Genomic DNA, 18,649 nt, shown 5'->3' on the forward strand with positions numbered 1-18,649 from the left:
TTTTTTTTTTTTTTTTTTTTGGTACCAGAGATCAAACTCAGGACCTTGCATTTGCCAGGCAGGCACTTGTGCCACTGAGCTACATCCCCAGTCCATCATTACCTCAAAACAAAACCCCGTACTAATACCTTTCCATTCTCCTCCACTTCACCTCCCCATACATGTACAATGCACCCTCTATATCTAGATTTGCCTATTCTGGATCCTTTATACATGCACCATAAAATTTATATATATGAGATCATATGGTATGTGACATTTCATAACTTGCTTCTTTCACTTAGTGTAATGTTTTCAATGTTCATCCATGTTGTATCATGTATCTGTATTTTACTGCTTTTTATATTTAATGAAATAGTGTCTTAGTTACTTTCTCTTTGCTGGGACAAAATATCCAATACTCACAAGTTCAAAGAGGAAAAGTTTATTTTAGCTCACAGTTTGTAGCAGTTTCAGTCCATGACTGGGTGGCTCAGTGGCAGGGCAACATGGCAGGGGGGCAAGGAGAAACAGTTCACAGCATGGCAGTGAGACTTCCTTTGTCTTTCCTTTTTTGTGTGTGATGCTGAGGATCAAACCCAGGACCTTGTACATGCAAAGCAAGAGCTCTACCACTGAGCCACATCCCCAGCCTCTTCTTTCCCTCTTTTTTCCATCCAAGCTACAATAGGTTGGTAACACCTACACCCAGGATGGGTATTCCCTCTTCAGTAAGTCCATCACCCACATCCAGAACTATGCTAAACCAGTCAGCAAACTAATCCAGTTTCACACACCCATGAGCAAGTCACTCCCAAAAGCCCCACTTATGAGTGGATGAGGCTTTGGGAGAACATCTAGATATAAATCATAACAAATAGTTTACCTTATAGTCTGTAAATATATTACTAGTGAATACATAACATTTTGATATTTTATAATGTTTTTCTTTTTATATGTTGAAAAGTTATATGTATATTTTTTGGGTACAAAATGATGTTATGATGTCTAAATACAATGTGTGGTGATTAAATAAATCTAACCCATCAATTATCTCAAAAATTTAACATTTTTTGTGATCTGAGATTTACTGTTTTAGTGATACTAGAATCTATAGTACTCAATTATGAGCCATATTCACCATGTTATGCAATAGATTTTTTTAAAACACACTAAAAAAATAAATAAAACACACTAAAAAATTCACTGTACATGGTATGTGCCTGTAATCCTAGCACTTGGGAGGCTGAAGCAGGAGAATCTCTAGTTTGGGGCCAGCCTGGGCTACATAGTAAGACTATGTGTCTCAAAAAAATGTATCTTAATCATATGAAACTGAGGCTTTGTAACCTTTGAGCATCATCTTTCCATTCCTATCATCCCCCAGCTTAGGTAATTATTATTCTTAAAAATTATGCAATTGTGGTATTGATTGTCAACAAAAGTGTATAGAACATATCCTCCTCAAAAATATATCACACAGAAACTAGCACTGCTGCCTTGTTGTCAATGTCAATAGACGAATCAACCTGGATTGTGTACTACAGTGATTCATTAGTCCTCTGCTGTGCCTCAGTATCCTCTGCTGTTTCATCAGTTCATCTAGTTAGGGTGCTACTCAGTGGAGGAACATGTGCACGTTTTGAACTGCAGCCTGTCCTAAAAGTTCATAACTTACCAGCAGGCAGTATCAACACTTCACCAGCACTAACGTTCTTCTTTAGCTTTAGCAAAGCGGTTAGTAGTGGGTCAGTGCAGACAAATTTGATGGAGTTGTGGCCTTCCATAATATCTTGATCATGTTCATAGATTTTTCTTTTGAAAAACTCCAAAGCCTTGTCGTCCAAGGCAGGGTGCTTGGTCTCCAAGTAGCAAAGCCTTGGAAGGTTTCATGGGTTTGTTGGACAGCTGGTCACTCATAACTTGTCACAAAGCAAGCCTGGAAATTTTCAATCAACTGTTGCACTGAACCCATAAGTTAAGTTGAACTCTTAGTATTTTCTTTTAAATGAAACTTTGTTTTTGTTGGTAGTCTTAGAGTCCTGCTGTCTCAACATTGGGTCCTTCCCCCTTTTTAACCACTTAATAGTTTACCCCAAACATCACTTGGGCAGCATATTTTTTTTACATACTATCCTAAGCGTCACTCAGGCAAGTGTCATTTCAACCACTTGAATCTTATATGGAATAAATTTGATAAAATTGTCTCATACTTTCTGTTGTATTATCTTATAAAAATTAATGAAAAATATTCAATTTTTGGTCATCCTGTATTTAAATAATTAGACAGGTAAGTAAGTAAAAAAGTTCTCCAGTGACATTTGTGTTTTCCTCACTTTACCTAGGGTTATCTGGTGGGCGTCTCAAAACTGTGCCTGGGGCAAGTGTGTAGTACTGGAAAGAAGTAGACGTGGAAGTGGTAAATGAAATAATGGGCAGACCATGTGTGAACTAAAGTGTTGGATTCTGACTTATAGCCTCCTACCAGATACATGTACAACTGAAGTGCATCAACTCACTTACCACGCTAAAGCCTGCCACCAGATGCAGCTTGTCACTGGTAGGGTTTAGATGTGATCCTACAAAGAACTGATTATGGTCTTTGTGCACTGAAACCTTTCCACTAATTTTTTTTTTTTTTTTTTTTTGGTCTTTTTGAGACAGGGTCTCACTATGCAGTTCAGGCTGGCCTGGAGCTCACTTTGTAGCCCAAGCTGATGTCAAACTTGCAACAATCCTCCTGCCTCAGCTTCCCGAGTGCTGGGATTACAGGCATGTGCCACCACGCCCAGCCCATTTCCACTAATGTTAACATGTACTTGCAGCTGCTCCCCAGTGTTATCATCACTGCCACAGCCCCACTTCAGATCATCGGGCATTAGATTCTCAAAAGCAGTATACAACCCAATGTCTCACAGTTCACAATAGGGTTTGAGCTCCTATGAGAATCTAATACCACTGCTGATCTGACAGGAGACAGAGTTCAACTGGGAGTGGCTGTAAACACAGATGAAGCCTCACTCATTTTCCCGCCCCATACCTCCTACTTTGTGGCCCAGTTCCTAACAGGCTGTGGCCTGGTGGTTGGGGATCCCTGTTTTAAGTTATCCTTAAATTTACTTAATTACTTGCATATAATCATTTATATCTTTTATAATTCTCTTTATTTCTGTGGTATCAGTTGTAATGTCTCCACTTTCATTTATGAATTTACATAATTTAATCTTTCTCTTTTTTCTTGGTTAATCTACTGTGTTTCCCTGAAAATAAGATCTAACTGGAAAATAATCAGTCCTTGAATCATCAGGCCCAGTCGCCTTGCCTTATCTATGATTACAGAGTAGCCATTGATCAAGGGAATAGTGAGGCATAATCTTCTGCACGACACTGGAAATCACCGTGGTAGTGACCAGCGCTTATTTCTCAGTCAGGTCTTACTTTTAGGGAAACATGGTAGCAAACAGTTTGCCAATTTTTTAGTCTCTTCATAACACAACTCAATTTTGTTGATCTTTTATGTTGTTTTTCTAGTCTCTATTTCATGTATTTCTGCTCTGACTTTTATAATTTCTTTCCTAGTAACACTGGGCTTAGCTTGTTATTCTTGAGTCATAACATTGTACATTTGTCATGTTTTTCTGATATGGGGTGTATTGTTATAAACTTTAGGAAGTGCTCTTGCTGTATCTCACAAAGTTTTGGTAGGTTGTTTGTCCATTTTTGTTTGTTTCAAGATATGTTCTAATTTCTCTTTTAACTTCTTCATTGATTCATTTGTTATTCAAGAGCATATGGCTCAGTTGCTATGTAGTATTACCTTGGTTCATGAACTTAATCCTTTCCATGATTCTGGTTGCAAAACAAATTGGACAAGAACCAAATCAAATTGCCCCATAAGGTCAACACTAAACCTAACCAGTGAATTTGATTTAGTTCTTGTCCAATTTAGTTTTGTTTCAGTTCTTGTCCAATTCAGTTTGTGACCAGAATCATGGAAAGAATTAAATTCGTAAGCCAAGGTATCACTGTATTTGCGTATTTTCTGAAATTCCTCCCGTTACTGATTTCTATTCTCATACCATCGTAACTTTAAGGGATACTTTATATATCACTCAAGACATAGATGCACCCTGGAGAATGTTCTGTGTGCTTGAGAAGAATAAATATTCTGTTGTTGTTGGACAGGATGTTCTGTATTTGTCTACTAGGTCTATTTGGTCTCAAGTGTTAAGTCCAGTATTTCCTTATTGATTTTCTGTCAAGTGATTCTTCCAATAATGAAAATGGTGAATTTAAGTCCCTTAAGGATGTTGTACTTCAACTATCTCTGTCCTTTCAGATATTTTAACATTTGTTTTATATAATAGAGTGCTACTTCACTGAATGCATATATATATATATATGGATGATATATATATATATATATTCTTTCTTTGGAAAAATTGACCCCTTTACCATGATCTCCTATCTTTCTTTGTCCCTTTGTAACACTTAAAAGCCTATTTGGGCTAATATAAGTATTACTTCTGGTCTATTTATGGTTTACATTTTTATGAAATAACCTTTTCAGTCTTTTCACTTGCAGTGTGTGTGTGTGTGTCGTTAATAGTGAAGCAAGTATCATATAGACAGATTACAATTGAGCCCATAATTTTAAAAAATCTGTCCACTCTATTTTTATTAGAGAAGTTAAATTGATATTCAAGGTAATTATTGATAGGAAACTATTGCTGTATTTTTAAATTTTAAAAACATTTAAAAGTTTTATTAATTTATTTATTTTCCAGTAGTGGGGATCAAAAACTACTGCTATTTTTGTTTTGTTTTGTTTTCTGATTTTGTGGTTAGCTGGTTTCCACCAGGAAGGTAGAGGCAATGAGAAGGGAAGGACAATGCCTGCAGAACTCTATTGTAAGTTTCCCCCAAATACTCCCAATGTCTCTTGCTTCTATCTCATTGGCCAGAAGTGTCCCATTGCTACCTGGGGCTACAAGGAAAACAGGGGGAGTGGGGATTTCACTGCCTTAAACAGAATCAGGACTCTATTTTAAGAGAAAAAAAATGTGTATAGAGTAGTAGCAGTGCCTCATCCAGCAGCCACAGTTCCAGCCCTCATAAACTGGTGGAGGAAAGAAAGAAATCTGCAATTTAGTGCTGCAATAAAAATCAGGATGAAGCACATAAAAGAGATGCCTAATTTCTATGTGAGAGGTCAGGGAAAGCTTCCTGAAGGAAGTGATAGCTGAGACAGGAGGCAGAAGGAGTTGGCCAAGGAAAAGAGTCAGTGCTTGGAAGTTCAAAGGTGAGACTGGGTCGTGTCCAGGAGCAGAAAGTAGTTCAGTGTTGGTAGGGAAGCCTGCACTGCAGAGTTCTGAAGTTGGAAGAAGCCAGCGCGTGAATCCCTTAAGCCATTTTAAGGAATTCTTATCTTCAAAGCAGTGAGATCCCTTGAAGGGACGCCTGAGGGACTTTAGGTAGAGACATTTTGCTTGCTTGTTTTAAAACGGAGCAAAAAACCATTCAGTCTATAGCAGTTACTCATAAGTGCCCATCCTAACAATTCTTCTTAGTGCATAGGAGATGCGCACATTCACCCAGGCCAAGTCCTCTCACCTTTGGCAGGGGTGCCCTCAGCTGGCCATTGCATTTCCAAGCAGGTTACTAGCTTTGCTTAAACTTTTTATTCACATACTATACTTCCTTCCCAACATAATTTTGTGGGGTAAAATTAGGCTTCTCAAAAATCTGAAGTAATCATTTTCCATTTTATGTTCAATAATAATTTTTAAAGTAAGTAAATCAAGGGTATAAGGCTAAGTATACACAGAATTCATAAGTACCAGAAATAATCTCCATCTTTGAGTAGACCACCTAATTCTGGGTTAACTGTCTTTAACTTAAAATTGGACTGTATATTTGATTAGCTACAAGTTATTCTTGAATATGTGGGACTAAGTCTACTGCAGTACACCTGATACTTTACCAGTTTTCCAAGTGGGTATTTTTACAGCACAACTTATGAAAGACTTAGAAAAACTCCTTTTATGACTGTATATATGCGATATATTTTAATCTCTACCTCAGCTGGCCTTTCAAAGGGCATTATAATTTTCTCCACTCAGCTGAAAAGTTATGGACAACCCACACTCCACTTGCAATCCTGATTTCCAGCTATTGATTGATTGATTTTTTTTTTTTTTTTAAACAGGGTTTTGTTGTGCAGTCCAGGCTGGTCTTAAACTCACTATGCATCCCTATGCCGGCCTCAAACTTGTGGTGATCCTCCTGCCTCAGCCTCTCAAGTGCTGGGATTACAGACATGCCCCGCCAGGCCTGGTACAGAAAATCTTTTTCACTACCAACCCTTAGAAAAAACTTTTGAGGTCATTTGATTATAATCTTTACCAATGTAGTTTTTGGGTGTTTTCTGGTGTGTGATTTAGGGGCTCAAACCCAGGACCTACTGCATGCTAAGTAAGCGCTGTACCAGTGAGCTACACCCCAGGCCAAAACTGGTCTTATCCATCTCCCCAGAAAGTGACCCACCGTTCATCCTCAAAAGTTTTGTTGAATGAGACAGCATTTTATGTATTTCTGCTAATTTCCAAGTGCATAATCTCATTTAGGTCATTGTACTGGACATGGCATAAGACGGATCTAGTTGGTCAGTCTAACAAACTGGAGCCAGGTGGCTGGTGTCTGGATTATGGTAGGCAGAATCCTAAACTGGCTCCCCACAATGTCCCACTGTAATCCCTCAGTAAATGAGACATCACACTTGTGATTATGATACATTACATGGTAAAGGTGATTTACAAAGGTAATTAAGATTATAATAAATCAACTTTGAGCTAATTAAAAGCAAACTTATAGTAGGCCTGATATCATCACATATTCTTTAAAAACGTATTTTGTCTGGTGTATAGCAGAACAGGATGCCCAAGTCTCAGTATGATCTAGTACACTGCTGGCAGTTTGAAGATGGAGGGGCCATGTGTTGAGAGATGTGGATGTCTTCCAGGAGCTGAGTAGGGCCTGACAGCCAACAAGGAGATGGGGGCCTCAGTTCTACAACTAAAAGATCTAAGTTGTATTAACAAATTCAGTGAGCTTGGACGCAAGTTCTCCCCTCACAGATTCCAGGGAACAGCGATCCTGGCTCTCAGCGGAACTTCAGCTTTGCAAGACCCTAGAGAATCCACTCTTAGCAAGCCTGTAGGGCTTCTGACTCACAGAACTATGTGATAACAAACAGCAAAGCCTGTGCTGATTTGTTAAACAGCAATAAAAAGTTAATATAACCATTCCATAATAGAAAGCTGTTTTCTTCAGAGCAAATTCTGTAATTACAGCATGATTTTTTAACTAACTGATTTACCATTATGCAAGCCCTCCATGGCATTTTCCTTTCCTGAATCTGTTCTACTGGCTTCCTTTTTCAGTGTCCATGAGAAAACTGTCAAGTAAAAAAATTCCACCCAAATTTAATTTTTACATTTGAAAACAAGATAAATTAAGGTTTCAAGAGAGAGAAAAGAAGGAAAAAAATGGAAACAAAGCTTTTGCAAATAGAGGAGTTCAACGGAGTGTAGAGGAATGAAAAAAAAAAAGTTATATCATGTACAGGTACAAATTCTCTATGATGAATGTGATCATTATGTGTATCTAAAATGTAACAATAAAATATGATTAAGAAAACAATTAAGGTCCAAAGAGTGCACACCTTATAGTACTGCCTTTTCATAATAAACCCACAATGATAAATATGATGAATTCATCTGTGACCAAAAAGGTCCATATCCATGCCAGTAAATTTGTAAAAATCAAGAAAATAATAAATACAATCAGACAGTAAAATTATGTGCAAATTATCTTATTTGAAGTTATGGTATCAATTTGGACAACCATCAAATAAAAATGTACACTGAGTCAGAAAATTACTTTAATAGTTATAAAATGTTTTTTACAGAATCAGTATAAAATAGCAGTTTGATTATTTCATAATTATCAGAATTACTTAGACATGAGGTCCTGCTAAGTGGGGCTGAGATCAACACAAGGTCTTGGACTGTTGGCTCAGATATCATCCTGGGGAAGCCCATCCTGTTGATGTCTGTCATGCCTAGCCTTGGTGAGATGACCCGGTCCTTTAAAACAGTATCTCTTTTTATTCAGTCTTTGGAGGCCTGAAGTGAATTCGGCAGCGTTCATTAAACACCTAAGATGTTTAAACAGAAATAAAAGCACTGAGTTATCCTGCACAGATGAGGCCTGAATCTAAATTCACTTTGATATATTAGGAAGGTTTTATCATTTTTGTTCTGGGTCAACAGATTTAAGAAACAGTTGTTTTCTCACCAGGTCAAACTGACTTACTAGATGCTAACTGTACAAAAGGCCTGGATCCCTAGTGACAAGACAATTTTAATATTTTTGTAAGATTTACATTATGCAAGAAAAACCATCAAGAGCCAGTAAGAGAAATTAACAAGTATTTCAGTTCCATGTTCTAGACATATTTTGAACTTAAGTTTTAAGACAAAGCTTTTCTCTTTTTTAAAAGTAGATTTGGCTAAGATATTTGTACATTTCTAAATGTGTACCAAATCCTTCTCATAAGTACGTATACTTGCCGGCTAACCCAGTCTTTTGCTAAATTGTATGATTTTATGTATTTTTTTTCTGTTTACCTTGCTTCCTGAAAGTCAGAACAAACAGCATATTATAACTGGTAAAAGCATGTTCTATGACTAAATACTTGTTAATATAGGTGTGTATTAAGTAGAAATTGCAGTACAGACTGGTGCATTCATACATGTCTGTAATCCTAGTTACTTGGAAGGCTGAGGCAGGCAGATCACAAGTTCAAGGCCACCCACACAACTTAGATCCTGTCTTAAAAAGAGCAGGAAGGTAGCTCAGTGGCAGAGTACCCCTGGGTTCCATTCCCAATTCTGCAAATACATACAGTACATACATATATACATATTTATATTTTAGTTTAGTTAGTGAAATAAAGTGCTTACAAAGTAAGAGTAAGGAAGCTTTATATTCTGATATGAAAGGATTTCCAAGCCACATTAAGGGCAAAAAACAAAATATGGACAATACACTTCTGTTTTTATAATGCAGGGGGGATATACACATCCATAACATTATAAAAGGTGCAAATATATGAAAAAATATACTGCACTTGCAGAGGGAAGGAGATGGTTAAGGGGGAGGGGTGAGAGGCACAATTTTTATTGTATATATCTTTTAATATTTAGAATCTTTTTAAGAAAAAAATTTAAACCATGTGTCTAAAATTTTTTCAAAAAATCTAAAAGAATTTGCAAGAATGTATCCCCTACTCCACTGATGTTAAGAAATAAATCATTTCTAAAATTCAAAAAATTACTCTAGTTGGGGGCTGCTGGCTGTCACATTAGAAAAGTCTACACAAGGGAGCTTCTAAAGTACTAACTGGTATTATGCAAGTTCTTAAGGAGATACATAAATGGTTCTTTTACTAATATTCTTTAAACTCGACATGTTATACCCTTTTGGGCATGTGTATCTCAGTTAAAAGAAAACCAGTGTGCTTGACGTGACTTCCGCCTCCCTGTACTCTTTATGCCCTCTCTCTTACCTTCCAGCTCCTGTCATTTACCACTTCCTCAACATTCAGTTCTGACTGCATCCATTTCAACTGCAAGAAAGGCAAAAATCAGTCATGAAACGTAAAGAGCTAAAACAGAACACTATTATGTTTTCCCAGCAAAACCAGCTGCTATTCTTGGATCTTTGACTATTAACACTGCAGACTTGTGGACTTCTTTGACACTATCCCTCTCTCCAGATCTAATCAAATGTTAAATCTTATACAATGATGGTTCTCAAACTTTCTGGATCATAATCACCTTGAAAGTTCTTTTTTAAAAAAAAATCCCAGTGTCCAAAGCAGTTCAGAGAAACATAAATGGCCAACAAACATTCATTCTTACAGTGGATGGGATGGAACTCAGGGCCTTTCATCTGCTAACCACTGAGCTATATCTCCAGCCTTAAACATGTGCGTGCATGCATGTGCCTGCTGGTACTGAAAACTGAACCCAGGGCCTTTGCACTGAGCTATAGTCCCAATCCTTTTTTTATTTTGAGACAGGGTCTTGTTAAATTGACCCAGACTAGGCTCCAACCTGAACCTGTGATAACAGGTTTATGTCATCACACTTTTTTTTTTTTAATCCATTCTCATTCAAGTATAAAGAAATACAAATTGGGTGTAGTGGCACAGCATGCCTATAATCCCTGCACTGTGGGAGGCTGGGCCCAGTCTGGACAATTTAGTGAGATCCTGTCAGAAGGAACAATTGAGGGGAGAGAGGAAGAAAGGGTGGGGGTAATGAAATCATAGTATGATGAAATGAGGAAAAACACAAAAAATGTCTGATAAAACCTAGTAACAGTGAGTGGGTAGAAAAGACACTCATACTATTGACTGATTGACTGATTATGGTACTGGGGATTGAACCCAAAGTCTTCATACCACACTCTCAGTCCTTTTAAAATTCTGACAGGGTGTTTCATGCTCAGTTGCCCTTGCACTTTGAACCCTCCTGCCTCAGTCTCCCAGAATGCTGGGATTACAGGCATATGCCATTCCTGGCTTTACATGTTTCGCAGGAATATGAATTGTTGTACTTTCTGGGAAGGTACTGGGAATTGAACTCAGGACCCTGAGCTTGCCAGGCAGGTGTGAATTGCTGTAGTTTCTGTGGAGAACTACTTAGATTTATCAATAGTGTACATCCTGGGCAGGGGATGTAGCTCAGCAGCACAGTGTCTGCCTGACAAGTGTGAGGTGCTGAGTTTGATTCCTGGTACCCCCTCCCCAAAAAAAGAAACGTACATCCTAATGTTTCTCAACTCAACAATTCTAGTTCTACAAATGGATTAAATAACTACAGATTTACAAAGATGGCACAGAGGAATAAAAAATGACAAGAGGTGGCAAGCTGACTTGGACACAGAATTTTAAGAAAAAAGAATCTGGAAGGCAAATAAAGAAAGATGAAAGGGGATACCTAAGTCCTAAGTGATCCAGAAAGGCACAATTTCCCCACACTCGGACCACACAGCCAGAGGTCCAAGACTAAAATGCTAAGTCTAACTTTCCTAACTGCCACCCAAAAAAGCTGTCAATTCATTGCAGACCTTGACAGCAAGACCCATAATATTCCTAGTCACATATGAGAGGGACTTGAAAAGAAAGAAGCTAGCTAGATCCTGAAGAGGCTTTGAAATATTCAGGAAAATTAGGAAGAAAAAAGCATGAGTTACAGGTTGAGACTCCCAAGAGTCTAAAACCAGGATGATTTCCCTAGGCCAAAATCAAGAACTCAGGCCACATTCAGGAAGATGATACCAAAGTTAGCAACCATGAGTCTGATACACAAGCCAGTGACACAGTCCAATTAGGAACACAGCTTGGGCATAAGGCTTGAGAAATCTGCATGCAACACTAAGAAGAATGGAGAACCTGGGCTCTTGTAAAGTTCTTTCCTGGATTCTGAACTAGTGTTAAAACAGTACATAGGGAAGAGAAGGACTGTTCTGACTGGTCCTGTGCTATATCCTAGGAACAAGCCTGAAGAATCCCCTAAACAACCTCACTTTCAGATGTTAAAAAACCATACAGGCTTAGAATCATTACAGTTTCTGTTTGACTGCTCTGTCAAAGCTTGCACTGACTGCCAAAGATATAATTTCAGAAAGGGAATGAAAAGAACTTCAGTGGAAGAACACACTGTGATAAAACACCACTAAGACAGTCTTCCTAACTGCTCTCAAGTACTTAAAGGGATTTTGGGTAGGAAAGGGCTTAGACTGTATAACTCCAAAGGACTTAGACTGTATAACTCTAGAGGGAAGATTACGAAGTAGCATTTACATATTACAAGAAAAGATATTTTTGCAATATATAAGAAAATCGTTAAACCAGTAGAACTGTTCAAAAAGAGAAAGCACTGACACAAAAGTGAGTAAGTCTTCTGCCCTCCTGTCTCTTAAGTAGTGACTAAAGAGAAGACAGAATCCATTGGTTGGTGATATGGCTTGTATTTAGATGTCCCTTCCAAAAGCATTATGCAGTCATAAGTGGGGCTTTTTCAGAGGTGTTTGGATCCAGAGTGTGATGCTGGGATTAAGGGTATGTGGTTACTAAACCAGTCCACTGATTGGTTTGGCACAGTTCTGGGTGTGGATAATGGGAAGGCCCACCCTGTGTCTGGTACACACCACCCAAAGTGTGGGTAGCCTGGAAGGGATAAAAGGGACAGGCCGGCTGTTGTTTCTTTGATACTTCACTGCCTTCTGTCCACCATGAACTGTTGGTCCTCTCCCATGTGCCACCCTGCCTTGGAGCCAGCTGACTATGCACTGGAAGCTCTATAAACTGTGAGCCAAATAAACTTTTCCTCCTTTAACTTTGGGTGTCAGTATTTTGTCTCAGCAACAAGAAAAGTAAGACAGCTGGTGATGTGATAAAGAGAACTAATGCAACAAACACAGAGTCCTTTGGACTCAAAAAAAGAAAAGGAATTTCTTTGTACCAGCCAATATGTTCATTCTTACATATATAATTCAGTGTTCACTAAAATGAAAATGAAGGTTATATCTACCCCCTTTTATAGGCTGAAATCTGAAGTTTCAGAGCAATCAATTTAGGGATAATAAAGCCACCAAAGTAGATGGGGTTTATTTCCTTTGAGTTTTACAACTCATTTTTCTATTTAGAACACTGCATACATTGCAGCTAATTTAATAATAAGACTGAGTCAGTGCCACCAACAAACTGTCACATCTGAGATAGTTGTTTTTGAGGCTCTGGGTACTAAGTAGGTATCCTGCCATTGACAGGTAACAGCAGATGAGTTCCAGCAGGGAAGATGGTTTTTCTGAGCTAAGGATTCAGGAAGAGAATAGGACCTTTTTAGGCTGACATCTCTGAATAAAAATAAAATAAATTCACTAAAGTTATCAGAATTTGACTATTAGTCACAATTTCATGTGAAGAAACTGACGGAACTCAGAGCTGGAAGACATGGGTTAAAGTCCCAGCTCTATCAGTTACAAGTCCGTGACTCTGGGATGTCAGTTGTGTCTCTGAGTCTCAGCTTCTTTAGGAAGGCAGCTATGCTCCCCACTGTACCAATGCCGCACTCCCTTTCTTCGGGGAGAAAATGAAGATACAGAGATGGAACATCTCTAAGAGCCTTCCTTCTGATCCTATTATCTTCATAGCAAACTTGGAAAAACTCCCCATGTTTCCTTATTTATGATCTACTTCTGCACAACTTATGGTTGCCCTCCAGTCCTACGCATTATCAGGCTAGAGAGCAAACCTCACAATGACTCACTGATTGCTTTCAGAACCCCTCCTTGCAGGCTTACCCTGCTGATTCTTTCAGGGCCTTAAAAGCAAAGGGGCAGATCCCAGGGCTGAGCAAACTGTGGGACGCTCCCATACACTCCTACACACTCAGTGGTTCAGATTTTGAACTTTGCTCTCTACTAACAAGAGTCATGCTACTCTGACTTAATTTGTAAATATCGATTTTTTAGTTTCTGATTTAACAGCATGACCCTGCAGTTTCCTTCCTTAACACCTCCAAGAAACAGAAAACTCAGTTACCTAGACTTTGACCGGTTTTACATAAGTAATACGTAGGCCTTCATGCACACTGAGGTTAGGGCAACATGAAAATGATAGTTTACGTTCACCATCTGAGGAACCTGCCACTGTCTGATGAGTGGGTAAGTACGGAATACAGGCCTGAAGCAACAGTCATGAATACAGAACAGCAAAGACAGTGGCTGAAGCTTGTGTGTAGGGAGACACACGGAACTGGTGGGACGACTGAGAAAGCAAGTCTGTGGGCAGGCACAGGAACAGGCCTTCTCGAAATAAAGAGCAAACTGCACAATTGCTCGGTATGAAAAGTGTGCTTCCATTCCACACTGGATGTTGTCATCTGACACATAAGGATCCGTAAGTCTCCCACTGTGCTGTGCCATCTTCAAACACAGACAAAATTTTTCATAACTGGTCAGTGGCCACGTAAGAAAAAGTCCCTGTTCTTAGGAAATAACAAATATATTTAAGGGTAAAGGGGCACAATATGTTCAGCATGCTCTCAAAATTGTTCAGGAAAAGAATACGTTTATGTGTGTGTGTTTGAGTGTGTACAGAGTGGGAAGGAAAGACAGCAGGGAAAGATGGAGGGAAGTAGGGAAGGTGAAGTGAATGAACTGTAACGCAGGCAGGACAAAATGTAAGCAATAAGGGAATACAGGTAAAGGGTAGGTACACGGGAGTTCCTTGCACTGTTCTTACAAGTTTTCTGCAAGTCTGAAATTACACAACACAAAAAATTTTATCTCAGAATCCCCTCAAAAAAAAATAGCAATGCATTTCATACAGTAAAATACAGCTGGCCTCTGTGTCTGTAGGTTCTATATCCATGGACTCAAACAATTGGAGATTAAAAATATTTTGGGAAAAAAAACTGTACTGAAAGTATATAGACTTTATTCTTATTATTTCCTTAATAACACAGTATAATAATGACTTTAATGGCATTTACATTATATTAAATATTATAAGCAATCTATAGGTGAGTTACGGTATAAAGGAGGACATGCAAAACTGTGCGATTCTATATAAGGAACTTGAGTATCTGTTTTGATATTCCTGGTGGCTAGTGGGTGGGGTCCTGGTGACTTCTATCTATCGCAACTGTTTTATTAACATGTCACATACAAAGGGCTATAAAGAAACACTTCTGGATTAACTGTATTTTGAGTTTACACTATATCTGCATTTATGGGTAACTTGAGAAAATAAGACTTTTTCTTACATATGTCTGGGTAAGTGCTAGTTATTTTCTTAAAAATGAAAACACTACAGGGATGCTGAATAAAGTAGAAAAAAGGTAGCTTAAAAACAGTCAAAGAGCCAGGGATTTAGCTGCCTGGTGCAGCACCTGTCTGGCAAGCATGAGGTCATGAGTTTGATTCTTGGTACCAAAACAAAAGAGTCAAAGATCTGTAACTACCTCTACACAGTGAGGAAGTAAATTATGCATAATATGGTACTAATATATCTAACTACATTTAAACAGTACTGTATTTCTTTTCTTTTTTTGGTCTTTTTTGAGACAGGGTCTCACTACACAGTTCAGGCTGGCCTTGGGCTCACTTTGTAGCCTAGGCTGGCCTCGAACTCCCAACAATCCTCCTGCCTCTCAACAAGCCTCTTGAGTGCTGGGATCACAGGCATGCACCACCAAACCCAGCTAAATAGTACTGTATTTCTATGGCTAAAGAGGGTACTATCCTAAAACTAAATAATCTGTATTATATTTCAGCAGATTTCTACAGGATGACATCAGAGATAACAATTTTCAATATATAACCACATTAAGAAATATTTCAGGAGGGCACGGCAGCACATGCCTATAATCCCAGCTACTTAGGAGGTGGAGGTAGAGGTAGATGGATCCCAAGTTCTAGGCCAGCTTGCGCAATTTAACAAAAGTGTGTCCCAACATAAATTTTAGTTTTTTGAGGAGTCTACGCTGAGTTCTGTAGTAGCTATACTAGTTCACAACACTTCCAACAGTGCAGAAGGGCTCCTTTTCCCTCAGGTACATGTCAGCATTTGTTGTTTTTTGTGTACTTGATAATAGCGCCTTACTGACTGGGGTAAGATTGAATCTCAATTTGCATTTCCCTAATGGTTAAAATGATGAAGATTTTTTTTGTGTACTCATATGGTCAAAATATGCTTTATCTGCTGGGTCTGGTGGTATATACCTGTAATCCCAGGACTCAGAAGGCCAAGATAGGAGATTGCTGTGAGTTTGAGGACAGCCTGAACTACATAGTGAGACCTACTCTCAAAAAAGCAAAGGGTCTGGGTTGAACCCTAGCATTGGGGCGGCGGGGGAGGTGGTAAACGCTACCTCCATTCAACAATCCTTAACTATGCACTGCAAATGTACACCAATTTATATAAAAAAAAAAAAAAGATCTGGAAATGGAGTTCAGTGGTAGAGCACTTAGCATACGCAAGACGCTGGGTTCACACTCCAGTAAGAAGAGAAGGAAGGAAAAGAAAGTTTCTTCTCAAGTTAAGTCTCAAAAAATACAGATGTGATTTTCTCAAAGTTTCTGATATGGTAGTGGTTTGTATTGATCCTTTAACAGTAGGGAACAAATAAATGAATGGAAATAAAATATGATTACATGCCTATTTTGCTTAAAGCTGCTATAATACATCTGTTCATAAAAATGCCATTAATTTACCAACTAACATCTAAATGTAATAAAAATAAAGCTTACTAAAACTGAAGCATTAATATCCTGGTCATTTTTTTTTTAAGTAATTAATGACCATACCTTACTCTAAATTATACGTATTAAAACTACCTTTTATTTATTTTTTTACTTATTTTCACAGTACTGGGATCTAAACCCAGGACCATACACATACTAGGCAAGTATTCTACCACTGAGCTACATCCTAGCCCTTTATTAAAATTTTGACACAAGGGCTTGGTAAATTATCCAGGCTGTCCCTGAACTTGTGATCTTCCTGCCTCAGCCTCTTAGCTGGGATTTCAGGCATGTACCACCATGCTGGACTAAAAAAAGACTCTTTTGAAGGCTATGTTTAAAAACCTTTGCCTGAGAAATGTAAATTCTGTTCGACTTACCTTGGTCTGCTCTTTTCTAAGTTGCTTTAATAACGTTAAATCATCCAAATTCTTTTCTCTCTCTTCTCGTAGGTTTTGTACTACTGCTGAGGTCTGGGCTATACAGTTTTTTATGACTCTGTCCCTACTGGCATGAGCTGCCATCAACTGAAAGAACAAAGGAATGAAAGGAGGGGAAAATCACATCAATTTATCACATTTCATTCTTAAGAAAAATCCTTGAGACTTTAGAAATTTAATACTTCTAAACAATTTTTTAAAATATAATTTATGGAAGATTGTGTTGAATCAGAAAAAAATTCCAGGGGCTGTGGATTTAGCTCAGCGGCACAGCGCCTGCCTGGCAAGCGCAAGGTCATGAGTTCGATTCCCAGTACTGGAAAAAAAAAAAAATCAAAAAAAGAAAAAAGAAAAAAATTCCTAGAAATAGACTGAAAGCAGCACCTCGGAGGGGGAGGTATGAGGCCTGAGCTCTGTTCCTCATTATGACCCAGTACTTCCTGCTCCTCTTTCCTGCAGTGCCCTGCTGGGCTCTTCATTTCAGCCTCCTCCCCTCTGTCCTTGTCACTCCCCACTGCCCTCAATTTGTCCACCCTACATCTACCCTCTGGGCCACTTACTGCTACTTTTTGGCCCTCCATTTTTTTTGGGGGGGGCCCTTCGTATTTTTTTTTTGGTCTCATATGGTCAAAAAGGGGAAGATATTATAAACTAAGTGATGTAAAGAAGGTCTTAGTTATAATGAGGTAAAACAAAAAATGGTTTATTTGCCTATGTAAGACAGAGCCCTTTTTAAGATTGGAAAGTGTAGCTGTTGATAACAGCAACTTACATACAAAGCACAGATTAGTGGTGGCACCAATTGTGTGTTGGCTGAAAGTAAGGATTCTGAGGGAATAGCTCTGTAACACCCTCCCTCTCAGTGTGACAAGTCCAACAAAAATGTCAGTTCTCATTTATTTACAGCTTGATTCGCAAGGTACAATGGTTGTGTTTTACACACCCTTCTACAAGCACAGCCAAATTTTGATGACACTAAGCATTTGCATTTGAAAAGCACTATTTCAAGTTCATAGACTTTACTGTCAGTAATGATTTTTATGTTTATCTTTAGAATAAAGAATGTAATGCTAAGGTTGAAGGGTACATGTTCTAATAAAGAGGATCTCATTAAAACAATTTTACTTTTACTATGAGTATTCCTTTGAGATTTGAAATTTCTCAAACTCATCATTCAGAGTAACTTTAGATCTCTCTGAAGAATGGAAATATGTTCATTACCTAAAGAAGGAAGCTGGGTCAGGAACTAACGTAACTCAGGTGGACTACTAAACAACTTGAGGGGCTGGGGATTTAGCTCAGTGGCAAAGCGCCTGCCTGGCAAGCGCAAGGTCGTGAGTTCAGTTCCTGGTACCGGAGAAAAACAAAAAAAAAAAAAACAAAACAAAACAAAAAACAACTTGAGACAATACTTAAGGAATAAAGTACTAAACAGTAAAGGCTTCTCAACTGAGACAATACTTAAGGAACTCAAACCTACTTAAAATGGCAGCAGCAAATGCTGCTATGTAAAAGAGTACAAATCCTGATATGTTAAAAAGTTAGCACTTTATACATATTAGTTAACTTAATTCTCTAACAACCCTAAGAAGTAGATACTACTAAACGCAAGGTAGGTAGGTAGTGGTAGGTACACAATATGGAAACTGAGGCAAAGTAAGGTTATATAATATATTCAAGGCCGCCCAGCTAGGAAATAAGTGAGATTTACTCTAGATCCGAATCCATGTTGTTAATCATGATATTATACCCGTAGGTTAATAGGAAGACTGCAAATTAATTATAGTATAAAGAGTACACTGGTAGTGCAGTAAAAGAGGGTATTACGTGACCATAAATTTCTAGTT

At 38.3% G+C, this 18,649-nt stretch overlaps 1 protein-coding gene across 2 annotated transcripts in view; it reads right to left on the minus strand.

The window, feature by feature from the left end:
- Positions 1–7,901: 7,901 nt before the first annotated feature.
- Positions 7,902–18,649, minus strand: part of Ccdc58 (coiled-coil domain containing 58) — a 28,251-nt gene continuing 17,503 nt past the window's right edge. For both annotated transcript variants that reach the window (XM_005386510.2, XM_005386509.2), the window contains 3 exons: positions 16,743–16,889; positions 9,611–9,670; positions 7,902–8,197 (listed from right to left, as the gene is read on the minus strand). In XM_005386510.2, the coding sequence (XP_005386567.1) occupies positions 8,147–8,197; positions 9,611–9,670; positions 16,743–16,889 (258 nt within the window). In that variant the 3' untranslated portion in view covers positions 7,902–8,146. The remainder of the gene's footprint in view (positions 8,198–9,610; positions 9,671–16,742; positions 16,890–18,649) is intronic.

This window comes from Chinchilla lanigera, unplaced genomic scaffold, assembly GCF_000276665.1.
Source record: "Chinchilla lanigera isolate Chin_1 unplaced genomic scaffold, ChiLan1.0 scaffold00026, whole genome shotgun sequence".
NCBI lineage: Eukaryota > Metazoa > Chordata > Mammalia > Rodentia > Chinchillidae > Chinchilla > Chinchilla lanigera.